At 46.0% G+C, this 21,114-nt stretch overlaps 1 protein-coding gene across 4 annotated transcripts in view; it reads right to left on the bottom strand.

Annotated features, from left to right (window-relative positions):
• ADGRD1 (adhesion G protein-coupled receptor D1) overlaps positions 1-21,114 on the bottom strand; it is a 255,643-nt gene that overhangs the window by 185,487 nt on the left and 49,042 nt on the right. For all 4 annotated transcript variants that reach the window (XM_035097840.3, XM_035097838.3, XM_088659079.1 and 1 more), the window contains one exon: positions 11,324-11,465. In XM_035097840.3, coding sequence (XP_034953731.3) covers positions 11,324-11,465 — 142 coding nt within the window. The remainder of the gene's footprint in view (positions 1-11,323; positions 11,466-21,114) is intronic.

Here is a 21,114-nt window from a genome sequence, read left to right as displayed (position 1 = left end):
GTACTACCCTTGGGATGCTGGGGGTGTAACCTGGGGGGTTTTGCATGAAAAGGAGATGCTCTACCCCTAAGGTACAGCTCTTTAGGTTGTCTACAATAGCCCCATCCTCCATGAATTTGTCTAATATCTCTTTTAAAGTTGGTGGCCATCTCTACATTTTGTGGGAGCGAATTTCGCAAAATGTGTTGCATGAAGATGCACTTTCTTTTGTCTGCCCTGAATCTTTCAACATTCAGTGGGGAAGTATTCCTCACCTTTAGTGGGGAAGACTATGGCCAGGTGAGTTGTGCACCTGCTGTGTCCAGGAGTTACTAGGCAACTTCAACGCCCCTGCTCTCCTTTCCTGTCTTTAAACTAGACTTGTTGGATGAATCAGTCCTTCAAACAGAGGGCGCCTTTGCATGGGAAACTGCCTTCTATAATCAGAGGACTGTCCTCTGTAAAGCAGGACACAAGGCCCACCCTAGCACCATGTCCTGTTCTGGCACAGAACCTTTAGAAGAATGGAAGAGGCTTGCAAATAAGGCTTGAATTTATTGTTTTTAACCTCCCACATTGCCTCCAGTAGACTCCCCACTGTGACTGCAACCATCCCGGCTAAGCAGTTGGCACAGACGGTGCAATTAGGACATTCCATCATGCTTTTCTGACTCTGAAAATGACCATCTCCCACATAATTTGTTATCCTTCCAATAAATCCAGCCCAAATGCCCAGAACATACTGTGCTATAAAAAAGAACTGCTTTTTTGGGGGGGGGGGAGTGAGCGCTAGCAGAGCCTTCATTAAATGCCACTGGCACCCAATTTGTCTTCTTTCACTCTTGCCCTACATTTATAGATCCGGCATCAGGGGATGACACTAGCAGACATCTGAGGAGGCCCATGCTCCAGTAGTGGGCAGGGGAGCACTGCCTGACACACACACCCATAGCCACCTGGCCATGTCACAACTCTTCCTTAGAATCAGAGAATTGTAGGTGAGGGTCACCTGGTCCAACATCTAGTCCCAGCAATGCAGGAATCTCAACTAAAGCATCCATGACAGATGACCAACCAACTTCTATTATAAACCTCCAAGGAAGGCCATGGGGGACTTTGTCAAAAAGCCTTACTGAAATCAAGATACACTATGCCCACAGCATTCCCCTGATCCACCAAGCCTGTAATTCTAACAAAAAGAAAAAAAGAAATGAGATTTATCTGCCATGGCAAACAAACATCTTCTGACAAGCGCTATCTTGGACTCAGGCCCACATCGTAGTTGACAAGTATATAAAGGATAAAATCTATAAGGTGGAAGTTGAATGGCGCCAAGATGCCAAAAGTACAGCAAATTATAATGAGGGTTTAAATGTTTCTTAAACAGGTGTGCCTCGGGGGAGGGGGCAGTGATTCCTAAACACACATACCCATTTCACAAATGCAGAGATTTTCAAAGCAAGCATTATTTTCTGCGCATGCCATTCAAGAGAAAGGGCAGGGCTTGGGGCAGAGGTAGCAAAGACGCCAACCAGCCACAACTTAGTTTAGCCCAGAGCTCGTTTCTACCTAGTCTTGCTTCTGGGAAGTTCTGGGCACTTTGTTTTCAAGTAAATGATCTTGTTTAGTAGAAATTAAAGTTAAAAAGATAGATTAAATCTAAAGACTGAGCTAGAAAGCATTTGTTCGCTTGTTATATTTATCAATCGGCTACAGGCATTACTGACATTTCCTCAACCAAATCCCTGTAGTTCCTTTAACAAGGACTGTTTTTGGAGGGGTCCCCAGTTCATTCTGTTAGCTGCGCTACAAAAATCCCAGCAATCATTTCCAGCACTTGGATTCATCTTAAGGGCCGGTACTTGGAAAGCGACAAAGAAATGTCACATAGATGAGGGCATATTTGCAGTGTTAAATGAACTGCAGTTCGTAAGCTGGAAAACACTCAAGCTCCTTCAAAAGGAGTTTTCAGAGGTTTTTATTTTGCACAGTGATACTATGCATATATAAGCAAAGTGGAAATCCAATTATATCTGAGCCAGTGGAATGTGCATGTACAGTAGAATGCAAACCTATTATGGGATGGCGTGGAGTGGAGGAATCGGTCCTCTTCTTCCAGGCAAATACACTCTAACTGTATCATCACAGGGCCTCCTGATGCAACCAGTTATTATGGGCTTGCATTTTTTGCATTTAAGACACTGATAAATGTAATCCCAGGTTCATTTTCCTTCTTTTTTAACCATCTGGGAGGGGTGGGGGACAAGTTGCACCTGAAAACTGGGGAAGTTAGAAGTTTGGTGCTTACCCAAAGATACTGTTCCTGGCAATCTTGAGGTTATTCATGGGGAGGGTACGTGGCTGTTTTTACATGTTTTTAATTGGGTATATATGGTTTTAGATTTTTTAAATTTATTTTCAATATCCTTTCGATCATGTTTTTAAATTGCATTGTTTTATGATTTGGGTGTTTGCCACCCTGCGCTCCTTTGGAGGGGAGGATGGAGTGGAAATGTAGCAATGAGAAGAAGAAGAAGAAGAAGAAGAAGAAGAAGAAGAAGAAGAAGAAGAAGAAGAAGAAGAAGAAGAAGAAGAAGAAGAAGAAGAAGAAGAGAAGGAAGGAAGGAAGGAACGAAGGAACGAAGGAAGGAAGGAAGGAAGGAAGGAAGGAAGGAAGGAAGGAGAGGAATCCAACTAACAAATTCTGTCAGCACAGAAAGATGGCTGTGTTTCGGTTCTCATCTGTTTTCAGAAAGGGCAGATTAGGCAAGTTCCCCTTTAAATGCAAAGGTAATCCAGTGTCTCCCCCATCCCTGCCCATGGCAGAACTTAAAAGGAAGGTTAAAGGGGTGTTCATGTAACAGTCCTCCTATCTGGCCCACAGGTAGAAATCCAAGGAACAGGTAAGAGCAGGCATCCCCAAACTGCGGCCCTCCAGATGTTTTGGCCTACAACTCCCATGATCCCTAGCTAACAGGACCAGTGGTCAGGGATGATGGGAATTGTAGTCCAAAACATCTGGAGGGCCGAAGTTTGGGGGTGCCTGGGTAAGAGTAACAGAGAACACTGCTGATAAGTAGACATACTCAGATTCCAATTTGTAGTGGGGTCAGGGGAAGGGCACAAGATTTAATACCAGAAACCTTTAGACCACCCAGTTGGCACTATTGCAGCAATCCATCACAGTTCTGCAGTCCTCCATTGGGAATGGATAATATTCGCTGATGAGTGCCTAAAACTCAGGAGGACAAAACTTGATTTAAACAGCAAGATACTGTGGTAGGTTCGGAGACACTGAGGGAAAAATTTGATTGCGTTGTGCCTGATGACCCTCTCTTCCCCCTTCAGGTGACAAACACCAAATCACAGGAGAAGAGAGTAAACTCAATATATCGCATGACTCTTGAAAATAAGCTATCTGCGGGATTCACTTAGAAGTTTATAAAACTGGCAATACTGCTCCAACTTCCCAGTGGGTATTGATTGGCCTGGTTGATGTTGACACATGGTGCCTCCTGCAAGCAGAACTCGGGAAAGGAAAGCAGGTCCTAAGTTCATTTTCCATGTGATATACAACTCTAATCTGGAAGGCTTTTGGTGGGAAGGTGAATTTATGGGCCCAGTCCTTGCCAGCTCTCCAAACGGGCAGATGCAATCTCCACCCTGCTGAAAAACAGCTCTGTCAAAGAAAGTGCCAATTTCACTAACCAATGTCAAACAGCATCCAGGCCCACAAACCACCCTTTGATGTGGCGTATAGATATATATAGAACCACTTGTCAAACAAAAAAAACACACACACACAAAACTACAAAAGTTTCTTATAGTAAGACTCAGACCCTCACTTTTTTATGTGGAAACTCCACCAAAATGTAACATCTCACTCTCATTTTTCATTGGGCGAATCTGTCTTCTTGATGTGACAAAACAACAGAGGAGAGTCAGTCACAAAGGCAGCTATGAATATTTTTTTATAACTGTGTATGAGAGAGACTTTTAACCAGGGTGGAGCTTTTCTCACTCCTGTGTGACGAGCAGTATCAGACAAAAATACCCCCATCTGCACAACTATTAGAAGTATCTCTGGCCAAAGTAATCCCAAATGGTTAGTTGCGCTTCAAGATCCCCAAGCCACCCCCAGGAGAATAAAGACACAAGGACACAGAATTTAGGTTAATGTTAATGGGCAAAATTTAGGCCACAACTTTATTGGTTACAGAATGTGAGCGGTATTGGCTTAGGCCAGGGGTCCCCAAACTAAGGGCCGGGGGCCAGATGCGGCCCAATCACCTTCTAAATCCGGCCCACGGACGGTCTGGGAATCAGCATGTTTTTACATGAGTAGAATGTGTCCTTTTATTTAAAATGCATCTCTGGGTTATTTGTGGGGCATAGGAATTCATTCATATTTTTTTCAAAATATAGTCCGGCCCCCCACAAGGTCTGAGGGACAGTGGACCGGCCCCCTGCTGAAAACGTTTGCTGGCCCCTGGCTTAGGCATTGGCATCAACAGACTATATCTGACTCCTGGCCACCTTGCAATAAGTCTGGAAGGGTAAACCACCAGCAGGGGGAGCCCTGCCGATTCAGATTGACTTGAGCCCCCCTGGGTTCCCGCTGGGGTCGTGGATTGGCCCTAGCCCCTCCCCGGGCTTCAGACAAGACCCACACACCCCAAATTCCTTTAACAGAATACCCTTGAGCATGGAGGGGCAGGTGATGGCCGCAACTCCCCCCTCCACATGCCTAACCTCCAAACCTCACAAAGTTGTGGCGTTTCCTACATGGCAGGTGAAAACTAAGTGTCTGGTGCCAATTTGCCAAGTGGAAAAAGTCCTACCGGGCCCCTCAATGTTGACCAACTGAAGTCCATAGCAAGGCCAGTGACCCTACCTAAAAATAGGTGGGAGGGCGGGAGATCCACGGGTGCGAGGCTGAAAGAGGAGCTGCCAGAGCCGCGCCGTGGTTTAAATTGGCTCCAGCCACACCCCCACAGCGCCCTGATTGGCTGCCTGGCAAATGGCATGGCTGGGTCACCCTCAGCGGGACGCGGGACGCCACCTCACACCACACTGAGGCAGGGTGGGGCCTGGCGGCCGGAGTGCAACCCAGTCCCACTCGGAAGCGGAACCAAATTCTTTCATTCATTGCCATTGGATTTTACTGCCAGGGAGATGGAATCCAACACAACACACGAGATTGTGGCTGCTTGTTGTGCAATAGCGAATTCATATTGTGCAACGATCTTTTGTAACGTAAAAAATATATCTCACCAATATATTCCTTTCTATGCACATTACATAGCTGCCAAGTTATCCCTTTTTTTAAGGGATTTTCCATTATGCTGAATAGGCTTCCTCATGAGAAAAGGGAAAACTTGGCAGCTATGGCACATTATACTCCAATATAAGCATGCACACATTACTTGGTTGGAGAAATGTATTGCAAAATTCAAAAACATGTGAATTTCACAATGTAGCTGTGCTCTGGTTTGCATTTTTTTTAAAAAGGTGCAAATTAGGCAGCAGGCTCACCTTTAAGTTCCCTCCACTTTCCACCACACCAGCTTGCCTGTCAAAGTTCAATCTGCCACAATCTTCAGGGCTCATGGTGGGCAGAAAGGTCTCACACACAGATCCAGCCAATCGCCGTTTTAAAATGGCAAAAACAACCACAATTGCTTTCTCACAGATTACAGCAGGGATGCCTTCTTGTGGAACATGCAAAGGGTGCTGTAAGGGGGAGGGATTACAGAGAACCCCCCCCCCCTTGTCAGAAGCAGCCCGTCTCCAAGCAGTCTTGAGAGCGAGGGGCCTGAAGGGGTGAGTCAGGAAACGGTGAAGGAGTGCCAGGGCTCTGGCAGCACTGGAGAGCCCCTGCTCCACAGGCAGGAAGAGAGAGAGGTGGGAAGAGTGGACAGGAATAGGGCAGACCATAGACCAGGCATGTCAAACCTGCGGCCCTCCAGATGTTTTGGACTACAATTCCCATCTTCCCCAACCACTGGTCCTGCTAGCTAGGGATCATGGGAGTTGTAGGCCAAAACATCTGGAGGGCCGCATGTTTGACATGCCTGCCGTAGACCCTTCCCCCCGACACCGGAATTGAGAAGGAGGAGAAAAGGGAGGAGATTCACTGTCCCGAGGCTTTTATGTTGGTCCAAATCGCGGGGGGGGGGGGGCAGTGCCGGATTCTGATTTGGAATGAGGAGACATGAAACCAGCAGCTCGCTACACTGTAAATAATGTGCACTAATAAAGACTTTTGAAAGACAAGCATGTGGAAGGTGGTTACTCAGGAGTAGTCATAACAACCCTGACAGGTGCCTTTGTGTGGCGAACCTCTCAACCTTACCGCTTCTAACTCTCCATTAAAATTGACCATTAAGTGATACATCACCTCAGCACCATCATCCTGTGTGAAAAACATTTTGCTAGCAACACCAAAAAAGAGGCAGGGAGCTTCTTCATTTCCAAATATTCTCTCCCCGCCCCCACAAAAAAACCCCACTCTTCAGAAATGTGGATGAAAGCTAGTTTTGAAATAAAAGGAACTTGGAAAGCCCTTGGCTATGAGAAGCTTTAAATATTTAAGAGACTTTGGCATGACAAAGCCATTCCAATATTGCCTCAGTTCCAAGAGCTGTTGACAGTTCAAATATTTATTTTTGTAAGTGTTGCGAATACACCTTCAAGTTAAATCCTTCTCAGCTGCCACTTTTCTCTGGCAAATTTCCCATACTGCACCAGGAGGCAAAAGGCACCATTTCCTTCTGCAGAAGACCAAGGGGCACTTGTTGTTTATTCAAGGGGGGGGTGGCCTTTTACTACATCAGACTATATGCCTATATTTATTTTATTTCAACGAGATATGTATACCCCTTGATTGTAGTAAAGCCTCTAAGTAGTTTTCAAGAAATATTTTAAAATATCAATAAAAAGTTAAAGACAAAACAGTTAAAGATAATTAAAAATAACAATGGGGGAGGGGAGATTAAAATACATCAAGATCTACATGCCTGGGTAGGCTTGACTAAACAAAACAAAAAATCCAAAAAGAGTACAGCAAAGGAATCTTGTCAATAGGCAGGGAGTTCCATCTGTCCAAGTATTATCCATTCAGACTTTTAGTGATGCTCCAAAGGCAAGGCAAGGGGACTTTCCCATCAACTGCTACATGAGATCCTTTTAACTGGAGATGCCAAGGATTGAACTGGGGATCTTATACGTGCAAATCACGTGTTCTGCTAGGTGGCAGGTGCAAAAGAGGGAAGACTTGGTGCCTCCTGGACCCTCCTCTCATTTGCTTTGCTATTGTCTGTCTGTCGCTACTGTGGCTGCCACCACTGGCCCCCCAACTCCCTGTCTTGCTCTTCTAGCCTTTGAGGGAGGGTTCTTCAAAGCAAGGCTTAGTGGCTGTGGTGGCCAGGGGGGCAGGCTGTGTCACTGGAGTTTGCCCAAGAAGCATCTGAGCCCTGGCATGGGTCCAGGAGTCCCATCATCACCAGGTAGCAAGACCAGTGGTCAGGGAGGATGGGGAATTGTAGTCCGAAAACAGCTACAGAGACCGAAGGTTGCAAAACGCTGCTCTAGAGAATGTGGAGCTGGATCCAAAGGAGGGACCAAGGGGTTTGGCAGAGGAGTGACATTGAACACTCCTAGTCATACACCTCATGCTGTGGAGTCGCCCCGGTACCTCTTGTCTGTGAGAAGCCTCCTCTTTATGGAGGAGCGACAGAGTAAATCAGGTGCTGAACTGGTGCCCACACTGCTTTCATCTCTATGGACCAGCACAAACAAACCTCACAGACCCAACCCACTCGAAGGACTGCTTGGTTGCTTGCCCAGTCCCAGGACACCGACCGCTTGCCATTCTAAGAGCTAAACCCACTCCGTTCTTCAAAAGGAAGGTGCAGGAGGCATGTCACTTGTTGGATCAACATATTTGCACTTAGCCACGTATCTATGCCTCTTATGTACCTGCTGCACCTTGTAAGCTCTGCCTTGCCAGTGTCTGGATTGGAGGTCGAAAAGCCAGCTGGCTCGGCCCCAGCTGAAGCATCTCCCCTCAGCCTTGCCGCTGCGGAGATCCATCGACCTCTGCTCTGATGTACATCAGCGACTCAAGCTTGCAGGCTTGAGCACACATTACTCAGCAGTGTAAACTGTGCAACAGAAGAGGCTTGAGGCTGTAGATACGATACTAAGCTACGCATTTATTATACATAAATCAGAACAAAGTAAACATGGCATCTCTCCTTGCCATCTTCTCAGAGAGAGACTGAAAACAAAAGCAATACAGAGCGAAAGTTCTGCTCACGCCAGCAATCTGTGCTGGAATGTAATCCCATGTCTGCAGCAAAGGGTGGAATGGAACTCCCAACAGCCTGTGTACTGATTTGATATGCACATTAAAAGCTTTTTGCAGAAACGGCACTGGGAGCTTTGCCCAGCGATGAGGGCTAGGACAGAAACAAACAAATAAAAGACACTAGCAAAATCTAAGTATCTGCTCAAAGACAAAGTTGGCCACTGTGCTTTTGCAAGGTTCTGTTCCCTGCTGTTGTTTCATTCCAGAATATTTCTTAAATGGTCTGTAGTGACTGAGGGCTTACACAAACTTACCTTTCCCCTTCACTTTCCAAACACAATCTGCACTTTAAAGCTCAGTGTCCAAGCACTCTTTTGTCCCCTCCTCTCTGGAGCTTTCCCTGTGAAAACCTGCTGTTTAAAGCTTAATTGGAGCAAAAAGCATCTGAGGAAGACCCACATTTCTGTTAGTTGTGCTTCAGCGTTAAAGAGCGGAGAGGGCTCTGGGACAAAAAGATGAGTGCTTGGACACGGAGCTTTAAAGCCAAAAAAGCACAGGGCAAAAGGAAAATGGATAAGCCCCGCACTTTTTTTTCCTGGGGGGACGCATACCCCTAAATATTTTGTGAATCTTTGTACTTTTGTCCATTTGCTGTATTTAATTTGCTGTATTGAATTATAAAATGGGGATATATTTTTTAGTCAAAATGAAAGTACCCCTAAACATGTTTTTTTTGGGGGGGGGAAGTCCTGGATAAGCCCTGGTAGCAGATTCCCAGGGTTTCAGTGAAGGGTCTTTCCCAGTTCTCTAAGCATCACTTCTGAAAACAGGCTCACTTGCATGTAACTATAAAGAATGGAAGATCTTGCAAAGCCACTTCAGCAGAAATAACCTATACTTAAAGAAATGGGGTCAGGCAAAGGACGGAGGTTTCAATCTATCTGAGTTATTGTTTCTGCAGTTCCCCAGAGCACTGAAAGATCAAGTTCGATGTTGGGGTAATGAGGAATGACACCTATAATCATGCCCCTCAAGCTGGGCCAGGCCCCAAATGCACAGATCCCCCTCAGAATGTTTGATGGGCAGCCCCCTTCCAAACCAAACTCTCTATTTCCTCCCAGACCTGCCTCCCACTTCTTTGCATCAAAGCTATAATATGCAAAGCTCCTCCAATGCCAGGGACAAAACCCGCAGAGGCTACCAAGCTAATTCCTCACTGGATAGCAAGTGCCAGCGGTGCAGATAATGTTTTAAAAATATGGTTCGGGTCCTTTTGCAAGGTTTCATACGAGAGGTGCTTCCGGAGTGTCACTGTTTTCGCATGAGATTCAATTCTTATACCAGCAAATTCAAGCTGCAAAGTTTGTTTTGGCATTCTTGCACAATGAAGCAGTTCCCACCCCACCCAAAATCATCTTGGACATTTTGCAAGAAGGAAAATGAGGGGAGGTGCACTGGGAAGTGCGAAATAACAATTGCTTGACACAACCTCACCTAAGCTCCTCACGGATCAGTCAGGATGAATGCTCAATAAACAGGTCACATGGAAGCAGCTTTAGGCTGGAGATGGGTAGCAATCAAAGATGCTTTGAACACTGGCAGAGGAACAGGGGTGAGGGGAGCGCACCGCCCCCTGCACCATTGGGGAGGGAGGTCCCATCCCGGCCGCCCCCCTAGACACGTGCCAAACACACCCCACCGTGCCGGGTGCCAAGGGAGACGTGCCACGCCCCCAGGATGCACACCACACCCCCACAGGTGACATGTCACGCCTCCCGGGATGCATGCAACTTCACCACTGGCTTTGAAAGAGGCCTCTGGTAAATTGTTTGTGCAGGTTACAAACAGCATGGGGAAATGTATGTGTGTGTGGCTCATGTCTAATTGGAGTAAACCAAAACCATGGTTTGCTGCACTCAGAGCCTAAGAGTAAACCATGGTTTGCTGCCAAGGGGAAGCAGAAGCTTCTAATCTCCCTCCTTCTTGGATGGGAGAAGGGGAGGAGGGTGGATGCAAGCCCTCGTGTGAATGCGGCCATTGAGTTTTCCTCCATCAGGTTATGAAAAAGGAAATATATATATATGTCTGCACTCCTATAATAATTCGTTATAAAGCATCTAAAATAGCTAGATGCTGTACAAAAAATAAGAACAACACAGGCAAGCTTGGAACCTAGATGCAAAAGGAAAGAAAATATAAAGAAAAAGAAGGATAAGATCTGCCTTAAAGGGGCACAACACAGAGAGAAAGAATCAGAATTTCAGCCCAAATTCCTCCTCAAGGCAGCTTACAATACAAAATAGAAAATGTAAAATGTCCAACAGCAATTATACAAAGGAGGGAGCTAAAAATAGCTCATAGCAAGGAGACGAGGATGAACAACAGATCTCAGAAGAATCCAAAAACTTGACAGAATAGAAAATACCACAATTTGTTCTACAACCTAGGGGCCGCTCTTGAAGAGGCCATGTTACATTTTCACCATCCTTCTCTACCACATAGCATTAAACCATCAGCTGTAAACAGTAACCAACAGAGAAACAGCCAAAACTAATGTCCAGCCAACTCAACAGGGCAGTGCTATTTCCAGTCTGTCAGTGCGGCACTGAGCTCCAGAAGGAAGGACAGGATATGAATTCAATAAATAAAATAATAGTCAAGGCTGGGTATAATTTGTGACTCCATGAAAGCATCACCCAAAATATCATACTCAGAGAATATCATAATTCTTTTTAATAAATACAAGTTTCTAGATCTCAAGAGCTGTATTACTTTGAAAGTGAGCTTGAGGCAGAGTGGCTGGGTGAGTACAGGGTGGAAGCACAGGGTGTCTCACACAACAACAAAACAAGCAGGACTCAGTACCCGCTGTACATTTCAGCCCTACACGTAACTAATAGAGGAACACAAATGTCTCACATTGGCATAGTTTACGCAAGTCCTGGAATTCTGCTGTGCTTGATATGGAACGTGTCATGCAGAGTTACAGACATCACAGCAAAGAAGCAAGTTAAAGGATCCATCACTCCTTACCAGCCTGTGTCTCAAATGGATGGTAATGAGAGGAGAACCGGACAAATTGTGGGACAATGTCGGCGGGGGCTCCACTTTCAGGGAGATAAGGTAGCTGCTTGCAAAAATCATGCAGTCCTTGCAGGCAGCAGCTCCAGGAATTCTGAGAAAAAAGAAGAAACAGGATGTTTGTAGTTGGTTGTGTATTTTGATGTCTAGTCTGCCCCATCTTGGGAATTTCAGTAGGTACTGTACCACTGCCTAAAAAAAAAAACACAGGAGCAACACAGCCTCTCTGAAACAGAGGTGGACAAACTGTGGACCTAGTGCTGCATTTGGCTTTTGTCTAATTTCAAAGGCCCTTGGCAACTTATCAATTCAGACCCTGGGCAAGAACAGCTCGATTGTTGGAGAGGGGAAAGGGCTTGGGGGTGAGAGCAGTGCTTTTTTCTGGGGGGACGCAGGGGTACACATACCCCTAAACATTTTATGTGTTCAGACCTTTAAACCTCCCCCTTAAATAAATTCACACGAGACTCAAATTTTTGGTTTGGTTTTTGGCAGAATTTAGGCCACAACTTTATTGATTTCAGCAAGTGAGTGGTTGCATAGGCTCTGGTTCGACTAGCTCCCTGCACCATTGCAGGTAGCGCTGACCCATGGCAGCAGCATAGGTCAGCCTAGGGTGAACACCTGGAATGGCATAAAGCCGGGGACATGCTATGTCCACCACACAGATGTCCCCCTGGACTCAGACATGGGCACAACCCCTCACAGGGTTGACCAAACCAGTGTTTCTCAACCAGTGTGCCTCCAGATGTTTTGGGACTACAACTCCCATCATTCCTGACCACTGGTCTTGCTAGCTAGGGATGATGGGAGTTGTAGTCCCAAAACATCTGGAGGCACACTGGTTGAGAAACACTGGACCAAACCATTGAGTCCCTGGTTTCCTTTAACAGAATACCCTTCACATAGGAATGGCGAGACCATTCCCCCATCGCTATCACCTGAACCAGAGCCTATCCACAACCTTACAAGTTGTGACGATTTGCTACGCAGCAGGCAAAACGCAAATGGCACCAGCCAATCAGCCAAGTGGGAAAAATTCCTGCCGTGCCCCTGTCCCAATGACAGACAACACACGATGGCATAGCAAGGTCAAGCGCGCAAGCCCTCTGTAAATATAGGGAGAGGTGGGCGGGTGTTCCCATGAGAGAAAGCTCAGGGTCATGTGCATTGGCATATATAGGTCCCTCGATCCATTTGGATAGCGTCCCATTGATCAGATTAAACCCAGCATCAAGGGACCTACCAATAGGGTGTTGTGGCTATCCAATCGTACCCACCCACAACATAAGGGTTTGGTTGCCAGGTCTCACCGCAACATGTGCCCAGTTTGAGGAAGGACACAATTTGTGAATCTAAGTTTGGCCTCATTTCAATATGAGAAGGAAAATGAGAGTACCCTTAAACATTCTTTTTAGAAAAAAAGCACTGGGTGGGGGGGGGGGAATAAGCGTTGCCAGAAAGAAATAGAGAAAAGGGGTGCTCCTGCCCCTTGAAGATGGACAGATCTGTCAATTTTAGTTTCTCTCACTTTCTTAAGTTCATTTCTCCACATTTCCACAACACTTTATTTGTTAGTTTGTTTATTTATTAGATTTACATATCACCCTTCATCAAAAGATCTCGGGGCAGTTCACAAGATGAAAACACAAATAAATAGTTAAATAGTTAAAACATAAATAACAAGTCCTCAGAAAAAATTCACCAGTGAATTTCCCCCAACAGACACATTTTTAAATGCAATTTAAAATAATATGCATATTTTGTAGTGCAATTTTGCAAAGCTTTATATTTTTGCATGCTTTTTTCCCCACTGACATGTGCACTTTTAAGCACTTTTTACTTGAGTATATGCATTTCTGTACACATTTCAGAGAAGTGTGAATGTCAGAACATGGCTGCATTTTAGTTCACATCTTGTTTCAGAAAATACAAATCAAGAAGGCTTGTCTTGAAATGCAAACTGAATCAAATTTCTCCTCCATCCCTACATCCCACCCATCTCTGGCTCTGCTCCCTGGTGACATGCAGCCGCCAACAAATTAGCTGAAGTGTAAAGGGACCCCTGACCATTAGGTCCAGTCGTGACCAACTCTGGGGTTGTGGCGCTCATCTCGCGTTATTAGCCGAGGGAGCCAGCGTACAGTTTCCAGGTCATGTGGCCAGCATGACTAAGCTGCTTCTGGCAAACCAGAGTAGCACATGGAAACGCCATTTACCTTCCCACTGTAGTGGTATCTATTTATCTACTTGCACTTTGAGGTGCTTTCGAACTGCTAGGTTGACAGGAGCTGGGACCGAGCAACTGGAGCTCACCCCGTCGCGGGGATTCGAACTGCCGACCTTCTGATCGGCAAGCCCTAGGCTCTGTGGTTTAACCCATAGCGCCACCCGAGTCGCTACCTGGAGTGTAGCCCTCAGGAAAAACAAACAGGTTGCTTGCTACTGCCCTACAATGTACAAAACAATAATTCATAGCTCTTCTGGAAACGTATTTAAGACTTGGACACTGATGGCACACAGATAGGCTCCTTAAACCCTGCTGACTTCAGTAAGATTTATGCAGCCTAATTGTACATTTATTTCTAAAATTTAAAACCCAGAAGACTCACTAATCCAATAGGATCAAAGGCTAACTTTGCTGCTGAAAGATCTGTGTCACATGACTTGTTGCATTGCCCAGTGCCGTCTCCAGAGCTACAGAGCACGGCAGCCTCTGCTCAATTAATATGTTGCAACCTTCCCAGGGTCCTAAGTGAGGATGGTGGTGACGAGGATGAGGAGGTGGTACTGTTCCACCAACCTCAGCCTGCCCCCACCTGCCTGTCTTCTTACATACAATCACAGCCTGCCAGCTTCCTCCTCCTCCATCTCAGTGTTGCCCTTGAAGAATTCTTGTAGAAGAGCTTGGAAGACAACACTAGGCTTTGTTGGCTGTGTCTCTCATTGGCTCTGTAATGTGTGAACGGTCTCTGCAGGCTGTGTTCAGTGCCAACTTGAGGGGAGATTTCAGGAAAGGCAGCCTGAACTATCCCCTTAATGGAGAGGTAGGGTGTTGCAAATGAGAGTCCTGACTGCTTGTTTGGGGAAGGGAGTACTTTTAAGACATAATAGTTGGGCTTTCATGCTAGCCAGACCCTTTGCCAATTTTATGATCCAAACCTGTTGCCTTCAGGTGCTCCCCATGTCCAAGTTCCAGGAGAGCCAGTGTGGTTAGAGCAAGTTGGGGGATCCCCAACCTTTGGGGACTTTCTGGAATTTTTTTTGAAATTGTAAAAAGACTGTTGTGGACACAAAAACAACATGGCTTCCATAGGGTAGTCACAACATGGCTGCTATGGTCACCTGCCTGGATAGAATAGTAACTGAGGAGAAAGCGGAGTTGGGATGTCCATCGCTGAATGAAAATCTGACTCATGTGTGTGGGGTGGTGATAATCCAGTGTAGAGAGTAGGCATGAGGCCCGTGTAGAGCTGAGTTGAAATCTCCACTCAGTCAAGTGTTGGATTTTTTGAATAGTCAAGTTACTTTAGAGCCGGTCTAATGTAAATACTGTCTGTTTAAGAGAAACAGGTGCCGGTGATTTCTGTTAATTGCTCACAGGTGTGGGCTCTGCTTCTTGTACATAAGGCTCTGCCAGAAAGCCTTCTGCATCTCTTAGTTAGATCTTTCAGTTTGATTTATCTCTTCGTTAGATCTCTTAGTAGACCACTCTCAGTTAAATATCTCTCAGTGTGATTTAAATCTCAGTTTAAGAGATTTCCAGTTGAATCTTAGTATAAGAATTGCTTAGTTATAATGCTAGTTTGCTGTTAATTCTTGGGTAGTTTAATGGGAGATATGTGGGAGGTTGTGGGAGGTTTGGAATGGTTTGAAGGTTGGAATGTGGGTAGATAAGGTTGCTAAGAGAGAAAGCATTTATCTTTAGTTTAAAGTCTCTTTTGAGTCAGTTTGTTTTTCAGTTAAAGAAACCCAACCGTTTGTATTTTCATCTGTATACTTTTACAGGTGTACAGCTAGTAAGGGGTTTCATATAAGGGAGATAATTCCCTACGCTCTTGGTGGTGTTTTCTTAGCCGGGTCAACTTCTGACTGTGTATACTCTGCATGAAGCGTACATTAAAGGGCCGCTGGAAACTGGGATATATGATTTAGATTAAGCAGGTTTCAATACCCAGTTTTCTACCAATATTTTTCTTATTATATATATATTTTTCCAAAATCATGGATCTCACTTTCAGTCTAACCCAGAGATAACCAACATGGCAGCCTCTGGATGTTGTTGGACTACATCTTCCATCAGCCACAGTCCTCATGAGATGCTGGGAGTTGTAGTCCAAGAGCAGCTTGAGGTTTGTTGAAAGGAGATAACTGTAGAGAGAGCAAAGCCACTGACACCATTTTGGGTAGTTAAGGATTAAAAGAAGGAAAAACTACGGCAAACAATCACCCCTCATTTCCTTTACTGCATTTCATAAGCTTCTTTCTACCATGCCTTTCTGTCCTTACAGACAATTATATTTCCTGATGGGCCCACCTTAGATGACTGAAGATAAATCTCCATGAAGTGAAGGGTACAAAGGGAAAACTTCCCACACCGACAGCCCAGGCTCTCAGTTCAGAGGCCGATATTTTACAAATTATTATTTGGGCATGTTATTTATAGCCCTGTTATGAAAGAGGCCCATCTTGTCCAGAAAGTGTTTGCTTCTCAAAGATAGCATAATTCAAACCAGGGTTCCGAGGGAAGCCAAGCTGGCTCAACCTCTCATTGGAAAACCTGCCAGAAAAGATATTTTCCTAGCTTGAGGGAATTTCGACGAGTGGTGTTTAAATAATTGTGCTGTTTTCACTTTCTTTCTTTCTTTTCTTTTAAGGAGGCTAAATTTTGCTGTTGAAGGGGAATTTTCCCTATCATAATTTGATTTCTCTACATTTCCTGTTGAATGCCTGAAACACAGAAAAATGTTTGTGTTGGAGAGTGGTTGGTTTTTTTATTTGTGATGGCTCATTTTAACATGAAACCCTCTTTTTGATACTGGTTGCAAATATTTGTTGGCATCCATCCATCTCAGGAGACAATGGAGGAGTGTACCTATAGACTCATTGAAACTAACGAACATGGTTAACTAATGGACATTATTTCAGTATGCTTACTCTGAGCAGAATTTAGCTGGATGCAAACCCAAGTGAGGAGCCATGCATGTCTGAATACAGACCTTGATTCCTGCCTGTACCCTTCTCCTGGTCAACAGCTGAATATGCCTACTGATTACCCTGAAAGGTGCTGTGCTTAAAGAGATACACAAATATTATGTGCTGAACTTATGACAGGCCCTCACACATGCAAGACAGCACTGAATGCTGCGAGCATCAAGTGATGACTGAAGGTGTGTGAGCCAGCCTGCAGTCAAAAGCCTCTAACCTATGGTTTGGCCATTTTATTTCATTTATTATTCTTATTTTATTTTAAATTGAATTTATATACCACCCTATTATAAGTTTGTACCAGTCACTTTCTATCCATCTGTTTGGGTTCACTGTTAAAAATGCGGTATTTTTAAGAACTTCTGCTAAGAGAGGACAAAAGAAGCACATTGAAAGTAAGAAAGGCATCTAAGGGTGTTAGCATGTACAAACTTTTTTTTAAAAAAAACGTATCATTACTAGCAATGCATTAGGTAACACGGGAGATATCAGCTACTAGTGAGGGAGCACAATTCTGAGAAACACTACACATGCGAAGTAAACATGTATTTACTTTGTGTTCATTGGGATTTACAGTCAGGTAAGGGATGCGGGTGGCGCTGTGGTCTAAGCCAGTGTTTCTCAACCTTTTTTGGGCCACGGCACACTTGTTCCGTCAAAAAAATCACGCGGCACACCACCATTAAAAGACGGGGCAAATCCTGGGGGTTGGGAATGGGTGGGGGACTGAGGAATAGGGAGGATGAGGTTGGTGTACTTGCTGAGAGAGCCCTCGAGCACCGCCTCCGTCGTCCTGCCTGCCGCCAGCCCCCCGCTCCCTCCTGGGCTGGCCGCGGCTGAGCTGGGGCTGCTGCTGCTGCCGCCACCACCGCCTCCCTCCGGCATCCCCGCTGGTGTAGCCGCCGCCACCGCTGCTCCTTGGCGGCCCGAGAGCCCTCCCCAGCTGGCGGAGGAGGACGGCGAGGAGCCCGCCGAGGTGGGGCGGCTGCTGCTGTTACTGCCGCCGCTGGACGGGGCTGCTGCTGCTCCACAGTCCCCGCCGCCCTGCGCCGCTGCCGCCGCTGCCTTCTCCGTTGAGCGTGCGGGGAGAGCGCGAGGAGGCGGCCTCGGCCATGAAGCGCTGCCTCGCTCAGGGAGCGAGCGCAAGGAGATGACGGAGAAACACCCTTCACGCCCTCGCGCCCTCCAGACTGACCCGGCCGGCTTCCTTTCCGGCGGGTCAGCGCTGCCTATTGGCGGCCGCAAATCACCCTTCTCGTTGCCTCACATCGCGGCACAGCAGCCACCGTCTCGCGGCACAGTAGTGTGCTGCGGAACAGTGGTTGAGAAACGCTGGTCTAAGCCACAGAGCCTAGGGCTTGCCGGTCAGAAGGTTGGCGGTTTGAATCCCCGTGACGGGGTGAGCTCCCATTGTTCAGTCCCTGCTCCTGCCAACCTAGCAGTTCGAAAGCACATCAAAGTGCAAATAGATAAATAGGTACCGCTCTGGCGGGAAGGTAAATGGCGTTTCTGTGCACTGCTCTGGTTTGCCAGAAGCGGCTTAGTCCTGCTGGCCACATGACCCGGAAGCTGTACCCCAGCTCCCTCGGCCAGTAAAGCGAGATGAGCGCTGCAACCCCAGAGATGTTCACAGCTGGACCTAACGGTCAGGGGTCCCTTTACCTTTACCTTTAAGGGTGCATGGGATTGCAGCCCTAAAGACCTAAATCAGGGTTAGCCAGCTTGGTGACTTCCAGAAGTTGATGGACTACAACTCCCATAATCCCTAACTACTGGCTTATGCCGGAGGGGTCTGGGGGTTGTAGTCCACAGCATATGGAGGGCACTGCCTTGGCTAACCCTGAGCGGAAAGGAAGGACCTTTAAAAGAAAATGAGATTGCAAAAATCCTCATTAGGGGCATAAATTAGCAGTATAAAGACACACACAAAATTGCACATCAGTGCAAGCAAGGAGAAAGCATTCCTCAGCTAGCTGGACTTTGATTCACCAAGCGATGGGGGAAGTCAGGCCAAGCTAGCATTCCTGGAATTACTATTTTCTCCAAAGAACTGAGGTGCCATCCAGATTTTAAGAGATGGGATTTGCTTAAGTATACAACCAGTAAGGAAGTCAGAAAATTCCAAAGGAAACAGAAATGGGAGCAGAAATTGCCGATTTTTGCTCATTCATCCCATGTCCGGAACAGAGATCAACCCATAAAATAGCAATCCGGATTTGCCGCTGATGGTGTTTTCAGTCTGCAAACAATACACAACAACACGCAACTGATGATATTCTATTTTCGGATTTGCAAGGCATTTCCTTCGCACTGAAGTGAATGGTGTGAAAGAATGTGATGATAATGTAGTTAATTGCGTTACCAATTACATAACGTTTCACCTTAGCGGATAGCAATATGAAGGCTGTTGTTTTTTTCCGGGAAGCTGAATATTGGCTGAATGGAAATGGTACTGCGTGTGGTGAATACAGGGCAAAACGGGGATCAGCGCCTTCTTACATCCCTAACGAGAAATAGTTGTGTGTGTGGAGCCTCTGGCCACCCACTCCTTTTCTCCGTCTGTGGGAAGTAAAACATTCCAGCCCCATTTGCCAGAACAAATTATCAAGATAATACATCTTATACAGCTAATGGCCCATAAATTATGGCCTCTTGGGATTTCGTATCACACTAAGAAATATTGCAATTCCCTGTGGCAGGTCCCTCCCATCACCTGCCATTTTCTCCTTGATAATGAGGGGTATTTCCAGACTGTCACTGTTTTCAGGTGGGATTCAATCACATCCTGTCAAATTTAGGCTGCACAATGAAAGGAACTTTGAAGCTCTTGTGAAGCAAACCCACATCCCCAAAAGATTGGACTTCCTTGCGGTTAGGAAAGCAGCAGGGGAAAGCACTGGAAAGTGTGGTACAAGACTTGCTGCACACTCAGTAAACAAGTCCCCTGGAGGTGACCTAAATTTGGAAGCTGGGACTTTCTGCATGCATAGCAAGCACTCTCTGAGACTTCACACAACTCTGCAGTAAATATGAGAACAGAATGGAGAGGTCAGACTGTGGCTGCATACACTTAGAACATGTTTTCCCACTGCCTTGTCGTGGCGAAGGGGCTTGAATAACTCAGAGAAGCTATGAGCTATGCCATGCAGGGCCACCCAAGACGGACAGGTCATAGCCGAGAGTTTAGACTAAATGTGATCCACCTGGAGAAGGAACTGGCAAGCCACTCCAGTATTTTGCCAAGAAAACTTCATGGACATAAAAAGGGAGAAGCTTTGAGAAAAAAGTGAGAGTTTCCAAGGCATGCTCTGGTTCATGGGGTCACGGAGAGTTGAAAACGACTAAGCTAAACAACAACAAGGGTTTGGGAAATTATAGCTCTGTGCAGAGTGAACTACAGTTCCCGATGATCTTTGGGAAGGGATAGATTGCATGCACACTATAGAATCATAGAATCGGAAGAGACCACAAGGGCCATCCAGTCCAACCCCCTGTCAAGCAGGAAACACCATCAAAGCATTCCTGACCGATGGCTGTCAAGCCTCTGCCTTAAGACCTCCAAAGAAGGAGACTCCACCATACTTCTTGGCAGCAAATTCCACTGTCGAACAGCTCTTACTGTCAGGAAGTTCTTCCTAACGTTTAGGTGGAATCTTCTTTCTTGAAGTTTGAATCCATTGCTCCGTGTCTGCTTCTCTGGAGCAGCAGAAAACAATCTTTCTCCCTCCTCCATATGACATCCTTTTATATATTTGAACATGGCTATCATATCACCCCTTAACCTTCTCTTCTCCAAGCTAAACATACCCAGCTCCCTAAGCCGTTCCTCATAAGGCATCGTTTCCAGGCCTTTGACCATTTTGGTTGCCCTCTTCTGGACACGTTCCAGCTTGTCAGTATCCTTCTTGAACTGTGGTGCCCAGAACTGGACACAGTACTCCAGGTGAGGTCTGACCAGAGCAGAATACAGTGGTACTATTACTTCCCTTGATCTAGATGCTATACTCCTATTGATGCAGCCCAGAATTGCATTGGCTTTTTTAGCCAATATACATTTAAATCACGTCTGTTCACCTAGCCTAGTGCCCTGAGTTGTCCAGGATCTTTTACATCACCTGCTTTTGGGGGGAGCTGTGCCCCCCCACCATGGATGGGAAACCTGTGTTTCCCAGATGTTGTTGAAATCCAGCTCCTATCCACCCAAGCCAGCATGGCCAATCATCAGGGATGATGGCAGTTGAATCCCCAAACCTGCAGAGTGATCTGTTACGGCTCTTCAGGCACATACGTTGTCCATCCCTGTTTTAAAGGGAGGTGTGCGTTGAATTGAAATCAGGCACTCTGCCAATGAGACATGATCCCTCCCCAAATATACTCCTATTATTCAAGTTTTAAAATAGGCATCCAGAAACTTTGGGGAAACAGGAAGCTGCCTTATACTAAGGCAGACCCATTTGCCCATCTTCCTCAACACTGTTTTAGACAGGAGGTCCCTCCCAGCCTTGCCTGGAGAGCCCAGGGAGTGAAGCTGGGAC

The sequence above is a fragment of the Zootoca vivipara genome, chromosome 16, assembly GCF_965207765.1.
Source record: "Zootoca vivipara chromosome 16, rZooViv2.hap1.1, whole genome shotgun sequence".
Classification (NCBI taxonomy): Eukaryota; Metazoa; Chordata; class Lepidosauria; order Squamata; family Lacertidae; genus Zootoca; species Zootoca vivipara.
This window is presented reverse-complemented; position numbering and strand designations above follow the sequence as displayed.